Consider the following 24,182-nt stretch of genomic DNA (forward strand, 5'->3'; position numbering starts at 1 on the left):
CAACATTTTCCATTGAATTATTAGACAAGGCTTTTGTGAAAATATATATAAATATTTGTTTATAAAGGTATATAATTATAACAAAATATCTATATAATTTTACTTATCTGAAGTTTGAATTAAGCTCTCAAGGTTTTCATAAAACTTTAATGTTTAATAGGTGAATTTATTGAGTGAAAAGTCTTTAAACTTTACACATACTTAGCTTAAGTAAAATATCAAGCATTTCAGGCATGAAACATTATTTTATTTTCAAAAATACTATGCAGTTACAACACGTATTTAAGCCCACTTTGAAACTGCATGAGAAATACATTACATCAAAATACATTAATTTTTGTTTACACATATTTTTTTTAATGTTTTTTCTTTTTTTTTTTTATAAATACAATTAAATTAGACTTACAACAATTTTACATATATCACAACGAAAACATCTAAAAGCTAAGCATTAAAAGAGAAACACATACATTCACACATACACATGCATAAGTAAAGACACTCACACTAATACACTTAACACATAGAAATGCCCATTAAACACAACATTGAGAAACGTGTGCGCCTTGCCCTTTGTTTGGTCTAAGGTCAAAGTTGAATTACGAACTAATTACGAATAAATGTAAACGTAAACGTGAACGTAGACGTAAAAGTAAAGGTAAATGTCAAGTACTGTGCTCGGCTCTGCCACTACGCCAGCTCCTCGCGCATTTGTTGACGCTCAGCGTTGCCCGTGGTGGATAGCCGAAAATTGCCGGGCATCGCTGGCGGATGACCCGCTGGCAGCCGGAGTGGCTCGTCTGCTCTGATGGTTACCGACTTCTCCACACCCTCCGATGCCTGGCGATAGCTGCCCGTGAGGCGGCCCACCAGGGTGTTGACGGCTCGCAAAGTGGATATGGGTATCTGCAGGGAACGGTAAATAGCTGATTAGCCAACGAGTTGGATTTGCATCAAGCACTTAGCTTACGTCGAAAATGCTGTCAATTAACGGCCGTAGACTGAAGAACGGAAAGCTCGATTCAGCTGCACTGCTGCCCGCAACAATGGCACCGTTCGCCGCCCCACCGCTGCCGCCCAGACCACCAAACACCATCGCGGCATTCTGCTGTATGCTGTTGCCGCCCCCCACGACGGACTGAGGCCTGTCATAGTGCGCGTAATCGTAGCTCGGATACAGCAGCATATTCTGCACGGGCATCGGCTTCAGCAGTGTCTGAAATTGGCATCAATTAACACATTAATACAATCATGAAAGCTGCATTTGGCGAATTTCTATTAAAAATATATGTATATATTTATATATGTATTTAAAATAGTTTTGATATTCTAGATAATCTATTAATATAAATGAATAGCAAATACTATTAATTACATTTCCGATTGAATTAATGGGCATTGTTTTATATAAAAATTGATATACAATGAGCTTAAGTGCATTTTAGTTGTAAATTTATGAAGTGTTTATTCATAAATCAAGTTTATAAAAGTCTTCAATGTAATCATATATGAGTATTTTTTATATTACTGATTTATACATGACTAAAGTCTTAATAAGTCAATTTCTGCTTCGATAAGTGTAAAGAGCACATTATATAAGTCAAGGTTACACTCTTATCGTTCTCAACTCAACTCTCTCAAGCATCTCTCAATATATTTTACGCTGCGCTCGAAAGTATGCAACGAAAAATTGCACTTATACTAGGAGTCTTTGGGGTCTTATTTAATGGAGTTCTCTTACTTACATCGTTGATTAGCACCAGCTCCTGTCGCTGTCCTCTCGCATAGCCGGTGACACGTGTGAATTCCGTGACCAGGTGCGTCATGACCACCAGCAGCACAAACCATACGAAACGGTCCATGGCTGTGATAATTATCTGCAAGAGTCGTTAGAAGAGAAAACCAAACAACTTGATTAATTTGGCATATCCACTAAGGATGTTTACACACTTAAGCCTACATCATTGTTGAATGTCATTGGCGTCAATTAAATAGTCGCTTTAATTTGTCTTAATTTGACTGCTAGCACATTGATCTTGCACAAGAACTGCAATTGCAATTACGGCACCAAAATAACGAAACTCAAAGTCAAGTTGATGCCGATCGCTGCGATCGTTGCGATTGAGCCGCCAACCACGTTCTGTGAGCCAAATGGTTTTGTGCTCATGATTTCATTGGAGAATTCGCACACGTAGAGTTTACAGCGGTCGCGATTGCTGCTGCTGCTGCTGCTGCTGTTGGGATTCTAAAATGTGGATTAGCACAAGGCCAACTTGCCGCGTGGCGTTGGCCAGGCGTAACCAGTTTTGTTTTTCTGCTACGGCTGCTTCATGTGTATCAAGCAGCAAGTTTTTCCACAGCCCGCACATTTTCCGCGCACTTAAATCTATTTCGAAAGCCGTCCCAGAGCAACAACAGCAGACGCTCGGCCAAGGCGAGTGACCAAGCGGCGTATGAGCAATAACACGCTGCAGCAGCTTCAGCAGCGCCAGGGGAAAATGTAAATTGTTTGTTTGATTTATTTATCTATTTTTATCTCGGTTTTAAATTAATTTTAAATTTATTTTAATTATTTTGTACTATTTTTATAGGCTCATACGCTTATAATATATGCAAACTAGAGTATAATTTTTTCTGTATAATAATTAATCTGTGTTTTAATTTACATTTATTTATATTTGTAGTATTTTTATCTTAGTATAATTGTTCATATATATTTGTTTATTTGTGTCTTAATTTATGTTACTTTTAATTTATTTTTATCATATGAATATTTATTTTTTTATTATGTATATATTTTGGCTTATGTGTGGTGATTTAATTTATTTTGATTTTTATTTATTCATTATTTTTATTTATTTTTATTTATTTACTGTATAATATATATATATATATATAATTCATATATATATTTCTTTTATTTAGTCAACATTTATTGTCTATATATTTTAAATTTATTGAATTTATGTTTTAATTTATTTTCATGTTTATTGATTGCTTTTTTATATTTTTAAAATCTATTTATATTTTAAATTTAATCTGAAATTAATTTTGTTTACTATTTGGATAGACAGAGACTTGCGTAGAGCTTTGTCTATATGTATGTATATCTTAGTGTGTTAACATTTGTCTACATTTAGGCAAACAATTTAAGCCAGCTCATAGACCGCAAGTTCACAGGTCAATCTTAAGTAACGACAGTCAATAAACCATATATATAAAGCACACATACACACACAAAATATATATATATATATATATATATATATATATATATATATATATAATATATATGCATATATACATAAGTATTTCACGCTTGAACGCCTCCTCGCCTCAGTTTGTTAACTCTAGTCGCAGTTTATATGGCTGATTGCGTTTGCAACATCAGCTGCAACAACAGGCGCTGTGGCACGGAGCATTTGTCAAGCGGCACTGACTTTGCACAGCTTGGCCTGGCCATGTTGCTAACTATGCCAAGTCTAATTGTACAATTGTTGAAGTTGTTTTTCAAACACGCGTCTTGAAGATTCTGTCACGGCCTTGACACGAATCGTCGGTCGCATAAACAAAAACAATAAAGCATTAACTCTAGCTGGGCAATTAAATAAATAATTAGGCAAATGTTGGCTCCAACCCTGACCCTTGAATGGGTTGGTTCAAAAGATTCTTTTTGCCTCAAAAACTAAACACAAATCAAAACAAAACAGCCCAAAATAAAAGCCAACACAAAATATAATAAATAATAAAAAAAAAAAAAACATTGAACAGTTAAATGTGGAAATTATTAGCATTCATTTAGGAAATGCATAAATAAAAGAGAGAGCAAAAAAATTTAAAAATCTGTGTGATTCACTCAAGCGACAATGCTTGAGGAGGGTTAATATGCAGGCAATAACAACAACAAGGCATGAAAAATGTTTGAAGCGGCTATAAGCGACGGCTTTATACCCGCTCAGGTTTAATGTGTTGTTTGAGGACCGACTGTAGCTGTATGTATATTGAAATTTAGACTAGACTTTTAGCAGTTCAGATTTAGATCGAGTTTCTTTTTAGTCATCGAGAATGGTACAAATTCACTTTAGTTATTTTAGAACCTAGCATTTGCTTTAAAAATACTCTTAAAACGATATCACCTAGCCGAAAACATTAAAAACAAGTCTCAGCTAGTCTGTCTCAGCTAAGTTAGCTAACCTAATGGACTGTTTGCATACGTGTAATGAAATATCAAATGCCAAGCCTTTACTTTAAATCTTATATCTATAGTTCATGCTGAAGTAATGAACCCAAAAACCCATATACTCCACTTGCAATTAGCGAAACGAGCAGAGGACCGAAAATACAACTGACATTTATGTATGCGGGCTTAAGACTAAATTGAGTTGGTTGCTGGAGTTGGGCGTGGCAGCTGAGCTGGCAGTGGCTTTGCCATTTGTTTTAAAGTTTTCTTATTTTTATTTTTTTTTATTTGTATTTTTTTGTTTTTTTGTTTTTTTGTTTTTGCTTTCTGTTATTTTTATGCACATTTTAAGTGGGCAACAAAGTTGTTGCTCGGTTTGCATTTTGTGGCTCAGAAGACGAAGACTGAAAATGAAATCAAAGACTGCATTTGGTATCGCATTTATGCCATATGATTGTGTCTGTGTGAGTGTGTGTGTGTGTGAAAAACTATTATCCATAAATAATGGAGTCCAATCAGTTGTAAAGTCTGTCGAATGCAGTCGCCACCCTTTGCCACTCCCCCCTCACCAATATTATCAATGCATGGCAACTAGTCTGTTGCGTCTTGTTGCGTCTAATTAGAAAGATTTCGTTGCACAAAGCAATGCAAAATTCGTAAATGCAAAACTACAAATGGCATTTTCAGGGCAATGGCAAGTTTGTATAGAGCTTTGCAAACTCCAGTTGGTTACTAGGGAATTGTTTTTACTAAACTATTTACCCAAACAGCTTATGCACTCACACACCCAGAGCTTTACCATTCGAGTTGCTTTTGTCTTTCTCATATTTAATTTGAATTTATTGTGAGTTTTGCAAATGAAATTTTGGCTAAGCGCAAGACTACAACAATGCTTGACAGCAAAGTGCTTTACGGGGTGCGTATACGTAATGTGCAGCGCATACGCACCGTTTTCCGCCGGGCAGCTCTATAACTCTCTTCCAGCTGCAGCGTGTGAGTTTCCATATTTGTGTTTGTCGTTCTTTTTTCCGTTGTTTACTGTTTACTTGGCTCCGACTGTGACATTTTGTTTACCCAACGCGCAAAAATCTTTTGTTATTGTTTCTCAAAAAAAAAGGGGGAAGAAGAGGAAGAAAAATAGCTTTGGCAAATATTCAAAGTGCAAACAGAGCTAAAATCGCGTGGTAAACACATAATGCAATAGCTGTCTGGCACGTTATTTAGTCTGATCTGCTAGGATATGCAACACACACACAAACACAGTTATACTTGGTCTATTAAATCTGTGACACATTTATGTGAATATTTTTTTATCAAAGATTTTGTGGCGGCAGCCAAAGTTTCATCTGCTTGACGTTTGTTTGGCGAGTGTTAATAAATATTAATTATTTTGCATACACACAGACACTCGCACACATCTACACATACTAATACATAGAACAACAAACGCTTGGAGGTATTTTAAAATAACAATCTGAATATTTTTCTATTGTTTAGGTGCGAAGCTCATAAAAATAAATTGAATCTAGTTTGGTTTCGGCCAACTCTGAGGAAGCACGTTGGCTAACGCAATTGAAACAGGCTAACAGCATTTGGCCAGCAAGCTGACGATAGAAATTGAAATCGATTAAGTACTACTCCACTTTAAGCTGAGTCTACTTGACATTCTGGCTGCATACTCGAATGCCAGTTATATAAAACTCAATCTGAATTGTGTTGACCTGTGTAATTGGCAGCGCTTTGCAATCAAATGTGCAACTCATTCGAAATTTGTGGTTATATTTTGACTTTAAGCGCGTGTTTCATTCATTTTAATCTAGTTCTCAACGTGCTCTTACTACTGAGATAAATGACAGCCAGTTTGGCTGATATAATGAATAATAGACTATGTGTATAATAAGCTCTATAAACTACTGAGATCGTGACTTTGTGTTCATTTGTGTTTGCAGTATCGGTGTTTCTGCTAATCTTTAGTCAATTCATAATATCTATTCTTAGGTTGCACATGAATACGCATATGGAAAGCGTGAAGTTGTTTTTAATTAATGCTATAGTTATAATTATCAGCAATAAAGATTATTTATCAGATGTTCTTATAGAGATGTAATTAAAGCTTTGTGTGTGGGAATATAGTTTCTTGGTTCACATTGCAGAGGGATTGTTCTTAATCTATGCATTTATATAACAGAAGAAACTAATCAATCACGAGCAGAACATTTTCAGTGTCCCCTTACTTGTGCACACTTTCGATACAAAAGTCAACTTATGTTAAACAACTTTCAGCCGAAACCGCAATCGGATTATTATTTAATCGTGAAGCGAAAATGAAGTCAATGCAAAGAGGAAAACCGAAGAGAATCACAACATAAACAAGGCTTAAATTTTACAATTATTGCAGATTCCAGATTTGTGTATACAAAAAATGAAAACAAGGAATATATACACATATATATATAAATTTAAGTAATGTCAATAAAAATAAAATATCAAAAATATGAATGATAAATAAAAAACATAAATAAATGAAAAAACTCAAAATCTAAATATAAAATAAAAAGGTTTATAATAACCAAAAGAAAAAATATATATAAATAAAAAAAAACCGTATATTCAAAAATATATGTTTAAAAACTGTATACAAAATTTTAAAATATCGGTAATAAAATAAAAAATAAAAAAAATAAATTAATTAAAAAATAAATAAATAAAAAACTAAAAAAAAAATACACATATTAAAATATACACATAAAAGTAAATCATTCAATCCATATACAAATTATATTTTAAAATTAAAAATATAAATAGAAATGTGTGTATTCATATATTTAACAATTTATATATTCATATATACATATATCTGTCCACATTTCTATTCACTCTTAATGCACTCTTAATTAAAAAGGAAACTTGTTTAAAGCCCAGCTAAAGTTCGTGAAGTTCAAGTTCAAAAAAGATGAACAGTTTATTAGATAATTTAATGTAAACTACCGTATGTAAGTTAATTATCCAATTTACTAGAAACTAATTATTGCTAAAGGCCCAGTCAGCAGACCAAGAAATTTGTTCGACTTTCCACTATTTCAATTGCTATCCCATTTAAATCTAATCAATTTTAATAACATTTCAGCACAGCATCTTAATTGTGATTCCAATGAAATTTGAATTTAATATTTTCAGCTGCAGGGCGAACAAACACCTCCAGCTCATTCCATTTCCGTTTCAGTTTCTGTTTTTGTTTATTTTTTTTACTTTCTCTTTTCATTTTCATTTTCATTTCTATTGCTATTGATTTTGTTGTTGCTCTGTGCCCTGCAGCTGTTTATGTTTGGCTGTTGCAAAATTAATACTAATTTCATACTAATTATGAAGATAAAGCCAACTTTTGCTGCTTCGGCTGTTGCTGGTGGGTAAAAGTTTTCCCAGACAGAACTGAGAGCGGCTAAAAAGCAAGAGTGTTAAAACGGGTATTTCGGGCACGACTAGGGAATGAAGTTCAGCTGCGACTTCAGCTGATGTTGTTTGCATTTATGTGTCTATATTAATTATGCAAAGTATAAAGAATTTGGCGCGCCGCAAAGCCAGCCAAACAGCCAGCCAGCCAGCCAGCTAGAAAGCCGGGCAGCCCATCTGTCAAGCATACTCCAGTTACCGACAATTTCTGTTTGTTGGCTTTTGAGTCGCAAACAGTTTGCTCAACAGTGTCTGGGCTCTTAATGAGCCGGCACTAATTAGCGGTTGGCTCTTGAGTGGCTCTCTGCTGGCAGGCTAGGCAGGCACTTCTGCTATAATATTATTTAATGCCTTTGCTTTTTGGCTGGGTTATCTTTTCTGTTTTGGCAAAGCAGGAAGAACTCACCTCGTTTGTGATATAGGCACTGCGCGCTGCCATTTTGCAAATTCAGCTATTGAGTGTGTGTGTGTGTATGTGTGTGTAACACTATCGATACACTATACCGATACAGAATTGGCGATAACGTCAACGGGCGATTGTGAACGTGAAGTGCACATGAACGCGTCTGCGCAGCAACTGACGTCGGGCAGCGCATGCGCTGCTTACATATATTCAGCACGTAGCACAGTTCTGGAGCTGAAGCCGAAGCAGAAGCAGAAGCTGAAGCTGATGCTGTTGTTGCTGCTCAAGCGACAGCTGATCACTAAGGTACACACACACACTCACTCATACTGTTATACACTGAACTGCCCTGCAGTCATAGAGCTTCGGCTTGCAGTGGGAAATTGAGCGTGGCAGCGACGTCGCCGTCAACGTCAACGTCTCCGTCAGCGCAGAGAATTTCTTTGAGCCGCTTTCTCAGCAGCGCAAATAACTGGTTTAACAGCCGTTAAACTGCGCCAGGGACAGAGAGGGGCAGACAAAAAGTGGATTTTCTGCTTTCCGCGCAATTGGCAACGACTGGACTGACACACTTACTGCAATCGATTTGATGAAATCCGATCTATCATTCCTCTGCTAGACCCAAAGCAAATACAACACAACGGCTACTTAATATCTAGTAGAATCAGCCCTCGGTTACAGCTCGTTCGCCTAGGTTTCAGTGCCCCAGGCGAGTGACTCGACATGGATTTGTAACTGAGCGAAGTTCACTGAACCCGTTTACAGATCTCAGTTGCTCACCTTACGAGCGAAGCTCCCGACTGACCGAGTTTTCGGCGCCCACAATGCCAAGCGCAGTCAGTATAAGATTGTCAGCCGCATTCTACGCAAACTCGATGCTACTCCATCATTAAGCCTCTGATTGCTGCAGATGAGGTCGACAATTAATGGCACAGTTGGCATATACACACACACACACACACACACACACATGCATAAGTAGGTATATGTATATGCAGCAAGGTAAGTTACGTTGCCTGCCATCATCATACCGGAACTACCTTGAACTCGAACGTAGCTGCATATTTAATTATGCGATGCGATAATCGAAGCAGACCCAAAAAAGGTTGCGAACGGGGGGACTAAAGCAAAATGAGCGCAAAACCCTATAAAGGAGTCGACTAGGAAATGCCCTGTACTCAGGTGTGAGTAATTCAAGAGATCCATTTAGAAACGATCCCAATGAAATTAACATATTTAGCAAAGTTCTCAAGAGAGTTTAATGAGCTGAGGGAGATATTTAAGGAATAACGAAAAAAAACACAGGAAGGCTTGATATTCTTGTTTTTAAATATATATATAAATAAAATTTTATAAATAAATAAACTGTTTTTGTAATTGTTAAAATTACTCTCATTAATTATCCGGTTTGTATTCAGATCATTCACAATTATCGAAAGTATACTTTTATAAATGATAAATGCGATTCATCATAAGCGACTTTCATGATCTTTGTAACAATAATATATAAATTTATTGACACTACGGCAAAACAAAACACAAAAAAAAGTTCAACATATAAAGTCAGATTCCCTGGCGGATATCTGTTCATGACATTCATTTGCAAAAGTTTATTAGAACCTTTTCAAGCATATTTTGTGGGACGGATTCGAATACAAAGTGAGCGAAAAGGTTGCGCACACAAATTTAATTCAATAAGCATAATAAAGGCCGGAAACAGTTGAAAGCCAGCTAAGCCAGTTAGGCAAAAAAGGACATTCAACCTTATAAATGGGACCGAAAAACGACCAAAAATAAGAAAAAATAAACATATTGGTGGGAAATTGTTTAAGTTGCGGATGTGGATATGGCTGTGTGCTCCAATTACGTCATCAGGCTATAAATAAACGTTAATAACGTTGTGTAAAGAAATTTGGTGAAGAGGCCAAACTGGATTAGATGGAAAGTTTTCATTTTGCTAAGTATATTATTTATATATATATTCCTTCCGTTCAATTCTCGAAATATACTTGGGCTTGTAAGGTTAAACATATGTATATAATAATAGTGTTTTTCTTCTGAAAAGGGTTAACATTAATATAGGAAGAGACTAAGGCAAAGACTAAGACTAAGGCTAAGACTAGTTTTGCATGTTGTAATGGAAATAAAAGCGGAATATCTGCTAAACGATTAATTACACTTTTATGCGTATATCATTTATCATCTTACTTAAGTTAAGGTTTTCTTTTTCTTTTTTTTTTTTTTTTTGTCTATGTAAATTTAAGAATTTTTGTAAATATTTTTTCAGAAATCTTGCTAGATTTATTCAATAGTCTTAAATCTTGTTGTTTGCCTTTTTATATTTATGCATGCATATATCACATCTACTCAACGATTTAGTTGTTTGGCTTCAGTTTTGTGCTCAGAGCGCTTTAAACCTTTAACCTGAATGTCCATTAGTTTTATTTCTCGCAAACAGAGATAGATGATGCATTGAACCTGCAATAAAGCTGCTCGTAAATCGCAAATCCCATTGACTGGCTGAGCTACTGTTGCTGCTGCTGCTATTAGTGTTGTTGTTGTTGTAAAGCATTTTCTTTACTCGTGATTCACTTAGCGCGCCCTCTTCTTCAAAAAGATAAACAAAAACGCACTCATACGTGCACACAGATAAAGATAAACAGGCTGACAAATAGATCGACAAACTCTTGAATTTTTTTTTTTTTTTAATTTTTTTTTTTTTTTTTTTTTTTTTTTTTTTTTTTTTTTGACAACAATTTGCATGTTAAGTTAAAGTGTCTACAGCAGAGACAACTTGGCTTATTAGCGAAACTGGAGATCTGGCTATTGGCTATCATATATTACATACGTCTATTGCCAGTGGAAAGGGTATACACGTTTCGTTGTTGAGCTTTGGTCGGCGCTTTACGCTCTTCCATTTTCTATGTTTTTGTCGTAAACTGTTTGTTTGCCAATTTTACAAATTGTAAATCAACAGTAGCCGCAACAACAACAACAGCAGCAGCAGCAGCAGCAGCAACAGCTGCTGGCCAGACCAACTTGGTTAAAATGCAATCGACAGTTATTGACCCTAAACTTGAACTAGAAACCAAATAACGAAGCGGCATGGAGCGTTAAATTGAATTTAACTCAACCGTCTGCTGTTGCCGTTTCAGTTACTCCGGCTGCTATTGTTTCCATTGCGCTTGCCGCTCTGACTCTATCCGTCTGCCTGTCTGTCTGCCTGGGCGCTGCTGACAATGCATAAATTTGTGCGAGCGCTCGCGTCGAACGGTTTTTCGCCGCACACTCTGGTCACACTCACGCGCAGTCCCAGGCCAAACGCAACAGACAAATGAACGGCGCCTAAGCGCCATGAGCCCCTGACATTGCTCACGGTCAGCTTTTTATATTTTATTACCTGTTTTGCTTTTATTTCATTTGCGCTTTGCCGCTGCCTCTCACTCTTCGTCACCGCTCTGCTGCTGCTGCCGCTCTGCCGCTCTGCCCCTCTGCTTATGCTTGTCTGCCTTTGCTTATGCAGCTGCCACTGCTCTCACTCTCCCTCTCGCTCTAACTCTCGCACTCTTGCCATTTCTGTTTCTTGTATCGTTGTTATTGCTTTGGCGTTATTTTCTTTCGCGTTTATTTTTGATTTACTTATACTGTTTTGTTATTATTCGTTTTCTCATACTTTTTTTTGCCATCGGTCGCAGAACGTGAACTTTTTGCGGAAAAGCGCGAACTGTAACTCAGATAGTCGGATTTGTTTTGAACTGCCCCGCCCCCGAACAGCTCAGTCGCCCTACAGCACAAACTCTACTACAAAGCCCTGAACCTGAACTCGAACACGTGCAAGAAACACGGCGCAATTGTTTGAAGATAAATGATTATGTGTTTAGTTACTCTGTGTGTGTGTGTGTGTGTGTGTATAGGGCCTCTAGAACATGTTGATTTCTATTATTATTGGCGTTCTCTTCGTTTTCTTCAACTTGTAAAATGTTGAGTTCGAGCTTCGAAGTAACTTTTGTAATTTGTTTTGCATCATTTGTTTGCTTTTGTCCGCTTTACTTGTCTTTTTCTTTATGCACATATTCGTCATTTGTTTATTCAGTGTGTGTGTGTGTGTGTGCGTGTGTGTTTTCTTTGCCTCGACTTTCAACTTTTGCGCGGAATGCTCCAGTTCTGGGCGGAGTTGCCAGACAGTCAAATAACACCAAGACCACAACAACAACAACAACAACATCAACGGCAAACGAGTGTAGATTCAATTAACTTAGACTACTTAATTGCAGCTACTTAAGGGCTTAAATAAGTATCTTTAATGATGAAGGAGGATGATGAAGATGAAGTGCGCTCAATAAAAAGTGAAACTACAATTACGCTAAGCTAAGTTGAGCGGAGTGGGGCGGATCAATCACATCGTAAATCAAGCAGCTAATTAATAGTATTCAGTAGCAATCACATTTGCCACACACAGAGACAGATGTGTGTGTGTGTGTGTGTGTGTGTGTGTATGGCCCTCTGGCACACACACAGAGATTGATGTGCACACGCCGTAATTTGCCGCAACAGCCGCAGCAATGACAGCCACTTAATACCCAAATAATCAATGTAATTAATTTGCAATAATTTAATTGTACAGACACTCACACAGGCAGGCATACATGCACACAGACGCCACGTGCACACACACACACACACACACACACACACACAGACAGTGCTTGCTATAAAAAAACAATTTGTAGGTACACAAAGAATAGTAAACTCTATAGAAATGTTCTTCCATTTACAACTTGTCCCAGTCAGACCGTAATTAATGTGCATATTTAAATAAACCCGATCAAGAATTTGTAAAACTAAAAGTTGTAGTCGACTGCGTGATGCTCGCTCAAGGCATAAATATTGATATAATTGTAAGACCAGTATTATATGTGTTATACATGTATATCTACCTTAATTTCAAATAAACTTCATCATTAGCATAGAGCTTAAAGTGTTTTTTACACTAAACCAATATGCCCCTTCACATTTCCTGCGCAGGCATGCCAAGTAAGTACTATATGTACATATGTAAAGTAAAGAGTGGGGAAACACAAAAGAAGTAATTTGCTTAATATTAAATATGCGGCACGTGCAAAATAAATAAATTCATATTTTAATACAAATTAATTATGCATTTCCCTTCCCTTTTTCGTACATAAAAAACTCATTAAAGCGTGTTGAATAGTGAGATCTTTTAATAATAAATAAAAATGTGTATGATATGTTTTAAGTTTAATAGTTGAACATAATTTTCGAAAACAATAAAGTGGAATTCGACATGCTTTGTCTTCAGACAACTTTATTCTTGGCAACAAATCACCGCAATGAAATAATAATTATGTACTTTGACATGGCTTTAATGGAGCTGAGTTTAAAGACTATGTAGAACATGTTTTAAGCATAAGCTAAACTAGTACTAGGCACAAGTAGCCGGGCCAGCAATCAATGTGTAGCAATACATTGTTTTGTGGGGCCTCTCATAAAATCAACTTCAGATCCGATCAAAAGCCGTTGGCCAACTTCTCTGATGGGATTAGGCCAGCCTGACTGTCTGTCAGTCAGTCAGTCTGTCAGTCAGTCAGTCTGTCAATCATCAAGTTGTGTGACTTGTTTAATTGCTTTGCGCTTGGTTAATGAACTTTGTCTAGCATCTGCGTAGAAATATCTGACTATAGTCAGGAAGAGCTCTCAGTGCGTGTACTGTTGCTGTTCACTGTTCGTATACCCTGCAGCTGTGGGAGATGGGCAGGGGAGCAGGCTGATAGAAAACTTAAGACTTGGTCGGTTTCATAAGGAACTTGATAGTAGTTCATCGACAACTCTAACTTTTGTTGATCTCTTCATTTATATGGTCTGCAGTTTATGATATATATTAAGTGCACTTTCCAGGGTATCTGTCAGCTTAACTTTTCAATAAACGCAGTCTAACTAACTAATTTTCCATTTTGCTTTTAGCTTTTGTATTTAAGCCTCTCAAACAGGGTCTATCCATGCTGTTGGCATTTTAAATCTGTCTACAGGGTATTTGTAAGTCGCACTCACTAAGTAATCTAATCTAATTACGTCCAAGTACACACTTATTTACATCTCTAGTTAGCCTCTCCTTGTCCGCCTCTCAGCTGCCTGCAGGGTATATGAGTAGTCGGGTCTCTCCACCATTCTAATCTAATTTCCTCCCACTCAATTTGCCTTTGCGCTTAGTATATGATTATAAGGATGTATTTCTCTCTCTCAGACACTGTCTATTCGTGCTGATGGCCAGAGTTTTCTACATCTCGACAGCTTTCCAGTGCTATGGCTCTGATTATTTCCTATTAGCTTAATTGTGCAAAGTGCGCCGGGCGTTCATTTAAAATCAACAAACTGGGCAAACAAACCAGAGACGAGTGGAATACTCCATCAAGTGGAATACTCCACGCCGTACGCTTGCCTGGCACGTGCATTCCTCCATCAGCTAGCAGACAGCAGCAAGCACCTAGAAGGCAGCTCGGAGCAGCCACTTATGCTAACTTCCAATTGGCTTGGCATAGCAGTAATTGTTGCCTAGCTACCAAGTTCTATTGCCAACTCGAGTGCATGCGCTTACGTGACATGGATCACAGAGGCCCGGCCAGGCAGCCAAGTGAATGGCGGCGTCCGAATCAAATAATGGCAGAAAGTGATGCGCGTGCTGACGTCCATTGAGTACAGATCGATAAAAGTATCTGTATATAAATATCGATCAGCGGGAAAAAAAATCGAAGTCGTTAAACAAAAACGCTGCACAGAATTTAAATTCGTTTCGAGCATCCTCAATGAGCTGGGCCAGCTCAGCTGGGGCTATTTATAATTATAAATGTTGTGGCTGGTATAAGTAACGTGGCCTAACACTTTGTGGAGAATGAGAGAGGGGGAGGGCGGGCATTAATCATATACATATACTCGTATCAATTCTGAGCTCCATAAATTATTCATATCGGCCAGCAGCTGCGATTCGCCGCAAAGTTACGCAACTCAGGTAGACGGGGCACGTCATTAATTAGAATCTCACAGCATTCTACACCTGCAGATGAGCCCAAGAAAAGCAAAAGTTATCACAGTCTCTCAAAGTATTATCATCAGTAAATGCAAATGATTCCAGCTGAAAACTGAATCATGCCAAGCCAAGGCAAGTACAGACTCGGCTACAGATTGAGATACAACAAGGAAAATAAAGAAAAGAAACGAAAAAAGAAAAAAAGAAACATAATGCTTGCCTCATGATCTCACTATGTATACGAAAATAAAAAAAACTAAATAAATAAATAAAAAACAGTTAATAATACGAAACCGGCTTATCAGCAGACTGTAGACTGTGAAGATGCCTAGATGAAGTATGCTTCACGAATTGCCTTACTTTAAGTACAGTCAAACATATCAAGCATGAAAATGTTAAATACATACATATATTTAATTTTTGTAGTAGGTAAAGCAATACTTTATATATTTATAAATTATTCAAATTAGAAAATTTAGGTATTCAATTGATTTTTAAGTTGTTAAATGAATTTACTATTTTTTTGTTATATAAATAAAAATGTAAAATCAATAAAATTGATTAATTTTATAATTGATAGAAACAAAAGAATTTAATAAATGTGTTTTTATATTTATAATTTTCTGTTTATCAATAATTTGATTTAAAAAATTAATATCAATATCAATTTTAAATATATATATATGTACATCTTCTACATACATCAAAATATTCTACTTTTCTTATCTCTCTCCCCACATATATAATACATCATACGCCTGTCAGCTCAGAGGTCGTATTTAAATTTCGTTTAGATTTTTGATAAATTAATTCAAATTAATTGCCAGCTTGACCTTAGCCAAACGTCAAATGTTAAGCTGAGATCAAGATCTTAATAAATTGAACTGTAGTTCGTTTCGGCCGTACTTAGCTTCAGCTTCAACTCGAGTTTCATTTACTTTTGCCTACCTTATCCAGTTGGCTGCGTCGCTCGATCATCTTTGTGTTGCTATTTGCGGAAAGTATTTATATGATTATCTTCGATTCTTTGTAGCTGTTCACAGAACTTCACTTAATATTGACTTGAGTAATTTCCGTTTGAATGCGAATGAAACTTCTTAACACACTTAACGCGCTGCTCGTTTGGCTTAGATCTGTGGCGTTATCAATCGAATTGATGTGCCAAAATGTTCGAACTCCCACACGTACGACCGCTTCGGCTAGTATGAAATTCGCAACTGAGTATTCGAGAGCCTCTTACGGGTACTCAAATAAGCCTGGCCAACGTCAAAGCCGGCAAAGGGCATAGCAAACAGAGACGAAGCGACTCTCGCTTGGCGGGTTTTCGATTTCAGTTTCGCACTCGACGTAGTCTAACACGTTTTTATTATATTTTTATTGTGTGAGGGGGGAGAGAGAGAGCGAGAGAGCCAGAGAGCTGGCATTTGTGTACAGAGTACACAGAGCGCTGCAGCTGTCTGAGCGCTGAGCGCGTCTCTCAGCTGTTTTAGCTACCCAAGCAGCCGTGAGACACTTGGCCTGTGCGCGTGCGCAGTTGGCTCTACAGTTGCCTTTTCGCAACCATTTCGCGCTGTGTACTCAACTAGCCAGCTGTGACTTTAAGTGTGAATAGGTTGAGGCGCGCTTGTAGCGAGACTGATAGACTAGTAGATGCCCTACATGGTGTGTGATTAAAGTGATTAAAATTTCAATGTCTTTTATTATTATATATCCTGATATTAATAGAAGCAGTTTGTAAATAAATATTAAGCAAATCAGAAACAGAAAATTAAATTAATAATATAATTTATGTGGTACCTTAGCTTAACGGTGTGCAAAATAATAAACTGGTATAATATTAAATTAAATTGTTTTATAAAAAATGTAATTTGGATTTTTCGTTTTACCCATCATTTAAATATATTTATTTTCTTTATTTTTAGTTATTTATTTTTATTTTGATTTATTTTTATTTATTTTTTTTTTATAATAAAATATTTTTATTCTAGTTATAAATATTTTTTGTTTGATAATTGATTTAAATTTTTTTTATATATTTATTTTTTTAGCTTGATTTTTACTTTTTCTAGTTTCATTTATCTTTATTTTATTTTTTATATTTTTTTCTAGTTATGAATTTGAGCCAGCTAATAATTTTGTTTTAAAATATTTTTGGATTTTTTTTTCTTTTGTATATTTTTTTAAATTTATGGATAATTTGATCAATTATTGATCAGTTCACTTTAAATAGTATTGAACGAAGTATCCTAGTTGCTTATTTCGCGCAACTGACATATCCCTATTCAACAATTTCCGCAGGGCACTCACAGCAACAGCAACTGCTTTGGCTACAGTAATAACTACGCATGAGTGGCCGCCTGACATGCTGATTAGCTGTGCTTGGCCAGTGCCCGGCGGATTTTGTGTACGTGAGCTGTGCCGCTTGACCGATTAATGGACTGGCCGGGGCAGATTGGTGGGGCGACTATTGGCCATTGAGTGGCCCGTTCGGCTGTGAATTTCTTTTCCGCATATGCGGCAATAAAGAGCGGTTAGCTAATGCTGCAATGCGCGGCGCAGTGCATATTGGGCAAACAATTAGCAACTTTCACTGCGTCAATAGTCACACCGCAGTGTTAAATAGTGAACTTGTTGACTTGCTACGGCTACTGTTGCAGCCGTCAATCGATTTAAGACCGCCTGAATTGCAGTTGAGTCATCGGCATTGGCTGCATCACTCATACGCCGCGTGTGACGCTGCATGCTGCAAATATTTGCATTTATAGTTTACCTGTTTGCAATTGGTTTCACGCTCGACTGCTCGTTACGACCGTTGTAGCACGGTACTAATACACTAAGACCGACACAATTGTGAATAATAAATTCTGTTGATTTTTGTTTTTGTTTCTCTGTTTTCGCTGTTGTTTTTTTTTTTGGTATTTTTGGTATTGGTATTGAACTGTTCACTGGTCTAGAAACTTTGCTTCACTGGCAGCGGCATCCAGAGGCGTCTGTTTATTTATTGGACAGCAGCTCTGAAAATATTTGAATCTATTTGGGTCATTTGAATGGCGATTTGTCTTAATTGCGTGGCCATTAAAACGCAAACAGAGCGTAACGCCAAAATTTATGGACAAATCGAGAAACTATCGATGCTCCTCGATGTGCTGATTAAAGTTGCAGGCTTCAATTTATGGCGACGAGAACTCAAATCAAATTTGAGTTTATCTCACGACATGTTGCATAATAAAGTGTGAGTGGGTCTCTGTGTGCGTGTGTGCGTGTGTGTGTGGGTGGGCAAGGACAATAATTGTTTGAAAGCGTACGTGATACTATTTGGGCATAGGCCAAGCTGTACGGCCTGCTCCCGAATTGTATGAATATAGGAATGATTTCCAGGAACTAAATTGCAAACGCAGACGAATGCGTTACAAGAGAGTGAGTGTGTGTGGGTGGGTAGGTGTGTGTGGTTGTTTCTGTGGTTGGGGTAGGTACAAGTCGAAATGCTTGGACAACGAGCACACGTGTTGCCATTTGGGCAACTGAATTGTGGTCACTTGTGTGCGTGTGCGTGTGCGTGTGTGTGTGTGTGTGTTAGCCACAATCAACATGGCATTACAACTGAATTGATATGCCTCAGCTCAGCTCAGCTCAGCTGGCTAACAATTTGACCCAAACGTCTTCTCACGATAAGCGGCCAGAGCAACTGAGACAAAGTTTGCATACATCATTGAATAGCTCTGCCTCCGGCTCTGGCTGATGCTGCTCACTTGAGTTAGCTTCAAGTGCGCATCACACGTTTAGTTTTTTTTTTTTTTTGGCTCTCTTCTCTTTTTCGATTTCCCATTTCAGATTTTCATATGCGGCACGCAATGTTTATAATTTCCGGCAATGACCTCAGCACAGCCAACATTATAAGCCACAGCAGCAATATGTAGTTGCGGTTTGTCTGCAGCTGACACATGGCTGAAGGGGGCGGTGGGGTGGGCTGGGCTGCGCTGGTGCGGCTGTCACAGGCTGCTGCCATGCAATAAATGCAATTTGCAATTAGCCAAAATAATTAGCCATCAAATTCGTCTGGTTTTGAACTTGTGCTCAAAGAGCAGAAGGCACCATAACAGCAAGACTCCGAAATTGTCAACTGCAAATGCTAATGCGAATGCAAATTCGATTCGAAACCAGAAATTGGTTAAAGTTTTTTAATTATTGTTAGTGGAATGTAGGAATGTAGAATGCTGTGGAATTTAGGAATGTAGAATGTTTGGCTATTGCATGCATATTTATAGCATAAGTAGAAGCTGAATTTAATACGTTTCAGCCCACTTAATCTTTGCTTAGTTATTTATTTACTTAGCTGCATGAGTTTATTCAGTCTAATATTTGTTTGCCTTTCAAACGAGTTTGCCAGCTCTAGGGCTTCGCTCATGCCACAATCACAATTGCCTCACCTCATCGAACCACTCTGCTCTATTTAATGGTATGCAGAAGAACAAGCAGTCATACAAATTTCAATTTCTTAAATTTAAACTTTGCTTAAGCTCGTGAAGGGGAATTCCGATTTTGGCATAAATCCTAATTAGCCAGTAAAACACTGAAGCAGAAAAAGACAAAAGTCTTGAATATGAAGAATATTTATAAATATTTAAAAAGAATAAAAAATAATATATACATACATCATTTGAAGTGTATATACTTTTTTAATATGTTTAATTTTTTGTATATTTTAAATGATGATGCTCATTTGCTTAAGGCAATGCTAAAACACCCTGTCATATTTAACTTTAAGCTAATTCTACTTAAATGGCAAGCAAAAAAAAAAAAAAAAAAAGCTAATTGGCAGCAAAATAACAAAACAGCCAAGACAAGAAAAAACTTGGTCAAAATTGACTGATTGGCGAAGATAAACTGACTTCCGTTTTGTGTCTGCTAACGGTTTAGCGCTTGAGCTAGCTTTAGGGAGGGATGCGGAAAGAGAAGTAATCTCTAATTCAGCAAATGTCTGCATATATCATATATCATATACATATATATATCATGTAGGCATAAATATATGTATGGCAAATTTTTTTTTAACTTTGTTTAATATGCTTAAGCACTTAGACTTTTATATACATTAAGCATGGAATAAGATAGAATTGTGCTAGAAAAAGTTTTTCGAATGGAACATGAAAGTGAAGTAATCAATATTAGACTGATAATATCATATATTACATAAAAATTAAAAGTGATATTGAATTCCCATGAATATGAATTGGTAAAGTCGCAAAAGATAGAACATATTAAATCTACAATTTACAGTTGTTTTTAAGCTGTCACTCAAGATGCTAATCGGTCCATCTGTAGTGCGGATAAGAGTGCTTAAAAATATGATTTTGTGCCGCTTACTCACCTGCTTGTTTCACGCTTGGGCAGGCCCGAGCTCGTCGGCTGGTGTCATTTGATGATCGTGGAATTGCTTTTAAATTGCTCGCTCGTCGCTCGCTCAGGTAATTAAGCGTAATTGTGACGAATGCTTATCTATGTGGGGTGCGCGTGGTTAAATTCGCAGAGAGACAACAGTGTCAAGGTTAGGGCAGAGTCACTGAAACATGATATTTTTAAAATTTATAGTACAAAAATAAAAAAGAAAACTCAAATGCAATTCGAGTGATTGCAAATTAAATTTCCATTTAGTGCATTCAGTTCAGTTGCTGCTATGCTGATGTATCATAGATTCGATTGATTAAATAGCAAGGGCATTCGATTAAATGTTCTAGTTTTTCTTCTTCTTTTTTTTTCGTTTTTTATGTTGCCAATATGTTTTATGGTTCAGCACATTCGCAATCGATATGCAGAGCGAAATAGGAAGCGAATTTCGCCGGCTCTGATTACCTATTGAATGCAATGGGGTGTGTGTGTGCTCCAAATGAGGGAAAGCATTCAGTTTGAATGCTCGCTTATTGTCTCATAAATTCCACACCACTATTTGCCACACTTTGAGCAGATTGTGTGTAAAGAAGTTGCAGAAAAAAAAAAAAAAAAAGAAAAAACTTAGCGAGGCATTGGACACAGCGCCTGGCAAACGAGTTGAAATTGTAATCGAAATTTATTGTGTGTGATTTGCAGGCATTTATTTATTGCATTCCACAATGCCGACACATTTTAATACAATATTTTCAAATCTATTCGTTGCACATATGTAGTGGAAAAAAAAATAGTCCTTAAATGTTTTTATTTATATACACATAAAAATATGCTTCGGGCATGTTTCATGACTCAATGGAGCTGTGCAGCAAATTGTTGATTGATAACAATTTCAATGGAAAACAATTTTGTAACTCTTTCTAGTTAGCTAAAGCAATTTAGGCTTGTAATTTTCTTGTTTGTGTCAATATATTATTTTCATTTATTTCATTTATTCAAATATGCTAAAATATAAATCTTTAATCGCTATTAAACTGAACTTGTTACACTTGAAAGAAATGTGTAAAATTTATTTGAATTGACACTTTTTTAAGCTTATGCATATTGAATGCGTTGGCCTAAGGCTCAGCCTAACAATGTAGTATTCAAATAAAATAGAAAATTTTCTATTGAATAATATAAAAATGTCCACTCTTTGTTTAGTATAGTCATCAAAAAAGTTAATTCAAAATAGGTTTATTTCATTTTTGATAAAATTCATTGGCTTTAGGCAAATTTGGCCAATCATAGAAATCGTTTAGCAGGGTGAGAGCAGCTGAAAAAGATAAAAAATAACAATATATTATTGTATTTATTTTTCATTATATTTTCTGATTAGTTTTATTTTTTTTATTTTATTTTTTGACATATTTTATTTAATATTTATTTTATATTATTATTTATTCACTCTTTTTTACTTTTAATTTTATTTTTCGTTTGTTTTTTTTTTTTTAATTTTTATTTTGATTTTTTTTTTATAATTTTTTCCAATTATTTTTATCTAGCTTTTTCAATTTTACTTTTTTTTTATAGTTTTTCTTTTTTAATTTTTGTCCAAATTATTTTTGACCTGTGTGATGGAATAGTCATAGTAACACACACACATGCATACACGCAAACACACATACGTGTACATGGTGTATTCATGGTGTATTCTTCTGGGAATTGTTGTAAGCTCAAAGAAACTCTGTATTTAATCCTCGTCCATTGCTCTTGTTTAGCGGGGCGGGGCAGCTAAGCCTTTGGGCGCTACGAGGGAACAAAAGTGTTGCATACTTTGGGGCGGCGCGTGTTTTTGTTTGCGCAATCAAATTATAAAAGTTACTTTAACACCACCGGATAAGCGGCCTGGCAGAGGAATATTTATGGGCCCACAAATCAATAGGCGGACTGCTGGCCCATTGGCCCATTGGCCCGTTGGCCCTCAGGAAAGGGGCCAGGCCGAAGGCTTTTCAAAATGCCACGCCTCATTTAACTGGAAATCACATGAAAACGCGTTAAAAACACATTAAATCACACGTTATCAATTTCATGCCACTGAATGCGAGTGTGTGAGTGAGTGGGAGTGCGAGTGGGAGTGTGTGTGTGTGTGTCAGACAAACCTTGGGCTGACACGCAGAGCTATTGGTATCAGGTCGACAATACGTTAAAGCCGCGTAAGCCAGCAGCAGGAGCTCAGCTCCGCGGGGCGAATCTTCATCATCAACATAAACGGCTGTCAACGCCCGGGCAACGCATTTGAAATTTCAATTGTAGCGTTTGCCTTACGCAAATCCAGTTTCATTGAGGCGAACGGCCACGCCCCGCCCATTCGCCGTGCTACGTGCAATAATTGCCCCATGCGGCAGGCATTGCGTATACGCAACGTATGTTAATGTAAGCAAAGCAAGGCAGGCCGAGGCGAGCATAAGTCGCGCTTTCTCTCTTTTTTATACTTTTTTGTTTGGCATTTGTTATTGACATTTGCATTTGCTTGGGGCTGCGTTTATTGTTTCTGGTTGCTTTCTCCTTCCTCCTCTTCTTCTTGCGGTGGTGTGTTACATGTGATTAAAGTCAATTGCAAGCGGCGTGTAATCAGCACATTTAATCAGCGGGATATTTATGGCAATCGTTTAACTCAACATTGTGTAAATCTGTTTGCAAAGTTTTTGAGAAAAACAAGCTCAGATAAAAGCTCTTAAATGTGGGGCGTAATTATGTTTGTCTCAGTCACGCCCCACACACACACACACACACAGAGAGTGAGAGAGAAAGAGACACTTTGCACTTGTGGCAAATGAATGTCAACTTTTGCTTTGCCAGCGGATTACGATTACAGCCACTTTCTCTCTCTGTGTGTGTGTGTGTGTGTGAGGATGTATTTACGTGTGTGTGTGTGTAGGAAGTTGTCTGCAGCAAGTCAAGTCAAGTCAAGGCAAGTCAAACTAATTTCGACTTATGAAGCAGCCGCCCCCGTCCCACTCCCAAATGCAAAATCGAGTTTCGTTATGCGGCAGGCACAAATAACACTCATTAGCCATAATGAGTTATACTCGTCGCTCGGACTCCCGCTCGGACTACATTTGGATGGCTCTTTAACGGTCATTATGCGGATGGTGTTTTGGTTTTTATTGGCCCCGGCACTGCATACTGCACGGCGGCGCCGACGGCGGCACATTAAGTTTTCAGCTATTAATACTTAGCCGAGTGGGCGGGCGCCACGAGTGGGCGTTTCACAAAGATCTAGAGATCTGAGTAGGTTGGGCCAGGGGCGGTACGGGTGCGGGTAGCTACCACAAATTGTTTGACATTTGGCACTGGCATTGGCTGTCAAGCCTTTCACTTGCCTCCTGTTATTGTCACTTGCCAACAGCAGTTTCAGTTATTTTAGCCAAAGTTTTTCGTCACAGCAGCAGCAGAAGCAGCAGCAGCAGCAGGACAAACTTTTGTTGTTAATTCGCTCAAGTTTCTGGCAAGTATTTACGTGCCCCAAGACCAGCCATTTGCAAGGGAATGAGACAGATAGACAGTTAGAGAGATAGAGAGAGTGAGCGAGTGAGTGAGCTGGCAGGGAGAGCGAGTCTGACGCAGACCAGCCACAGAGGCTGGCAGGACGGTTATACAAGTACCCGGAAAGTTTAACATGTTAATGGCATAGTTTAGGCAAATGTTTTCACTGGCGCCCCTTCATCACCGTCAAGATCCGT

The 24,182-nt window shown here is 37.3% G+C and overlaps 1 protein-coding gene across 3 annotated transcripts; it reads right to left on the reverse strand.

The window, feature by feature from the left end:
• Positions 1 to 225: 225 nt before the first annotated feature.
• LOC6579642 lies at positions 226 to 16,301 on the reverse strand. Of its 3 annotated transcripts, none has more exons than XM_015163798.3 (4): positions 16,024 to 16,301; positions 1,746 to 1,877; positions 971 to 1,216; positions 226 to 906 (listed from the first exon to the last, which is right to left on the reverse strand). In XM_015163798.3, the coding sequence occupies exons 1-4, from the start codon at positions 16,051 to 16,053 to the stop codon at positions 691 to 693; spliced, it is 624 nt and encodes a 207-aa protein (XP_015019284.1). In that variant the 5' UTR covers positions 16,054 to 16,301; the 3' UTR covers positions 226 to 690. The 3 variants fall into 3 exon arrangements, with proteins under 3 accessions (XP_015019284.1, XP_015019283.1, XP_002005524.1); XM_015163797.3 differs by lacking the exon at positions 16,024 to 16,301 and adding an exon at positions 8,037 to 8,210; XM_002005488.4 differs by lacking the exon at positions 16,024 to 16,301 and adding an exon at positions 1,961 to 1,993.
• Between the last annotated feature and the right edge of the window lie 7,881 nt (positions 16,302 to 24,182).

This window comes from Drosophila mojavensis, unplaced genomic scaffold (genome assembly GCF_018153725.1).
Source record: "Drosophila mojavensis isolate 15081-1352.22 unplaced genomic scaffold, ASM1815372v1 contig_80, whole genome shotgun sequence".
Classification (NCBI taxonomy): domain Eukaryota; kingdom Metazoa; phylum Arthropoda; class Insecta; order Diptera; family Drosophilidae; genus Drosophila; species Drosophila mojavensis.

Excerpts from the sequence above, each read along its gene's own strand:
- LOC6579642 (XM_015163797.3), bottom strand. The coding sequence starts at position 8,069 with ATGGCAGCGCGCAGTGCCTATATCACAAACGAG. Across the intron at positions 1,878-8,036 it reads GTGCCTATATCACAAACGAG|ATAATTATCACAGCCATGGA; the intron begins GTGAGTTCTTCC and ends CGACTCTTGCAG. Across the intron at positions 1,217-1,745 it reads AGCTGGTGCTAATCAACGAT|ACACTGCTGAAGCCGATGCC; the intron begins GTAAGTAAGAGA and ends TGCCAATTTCAG.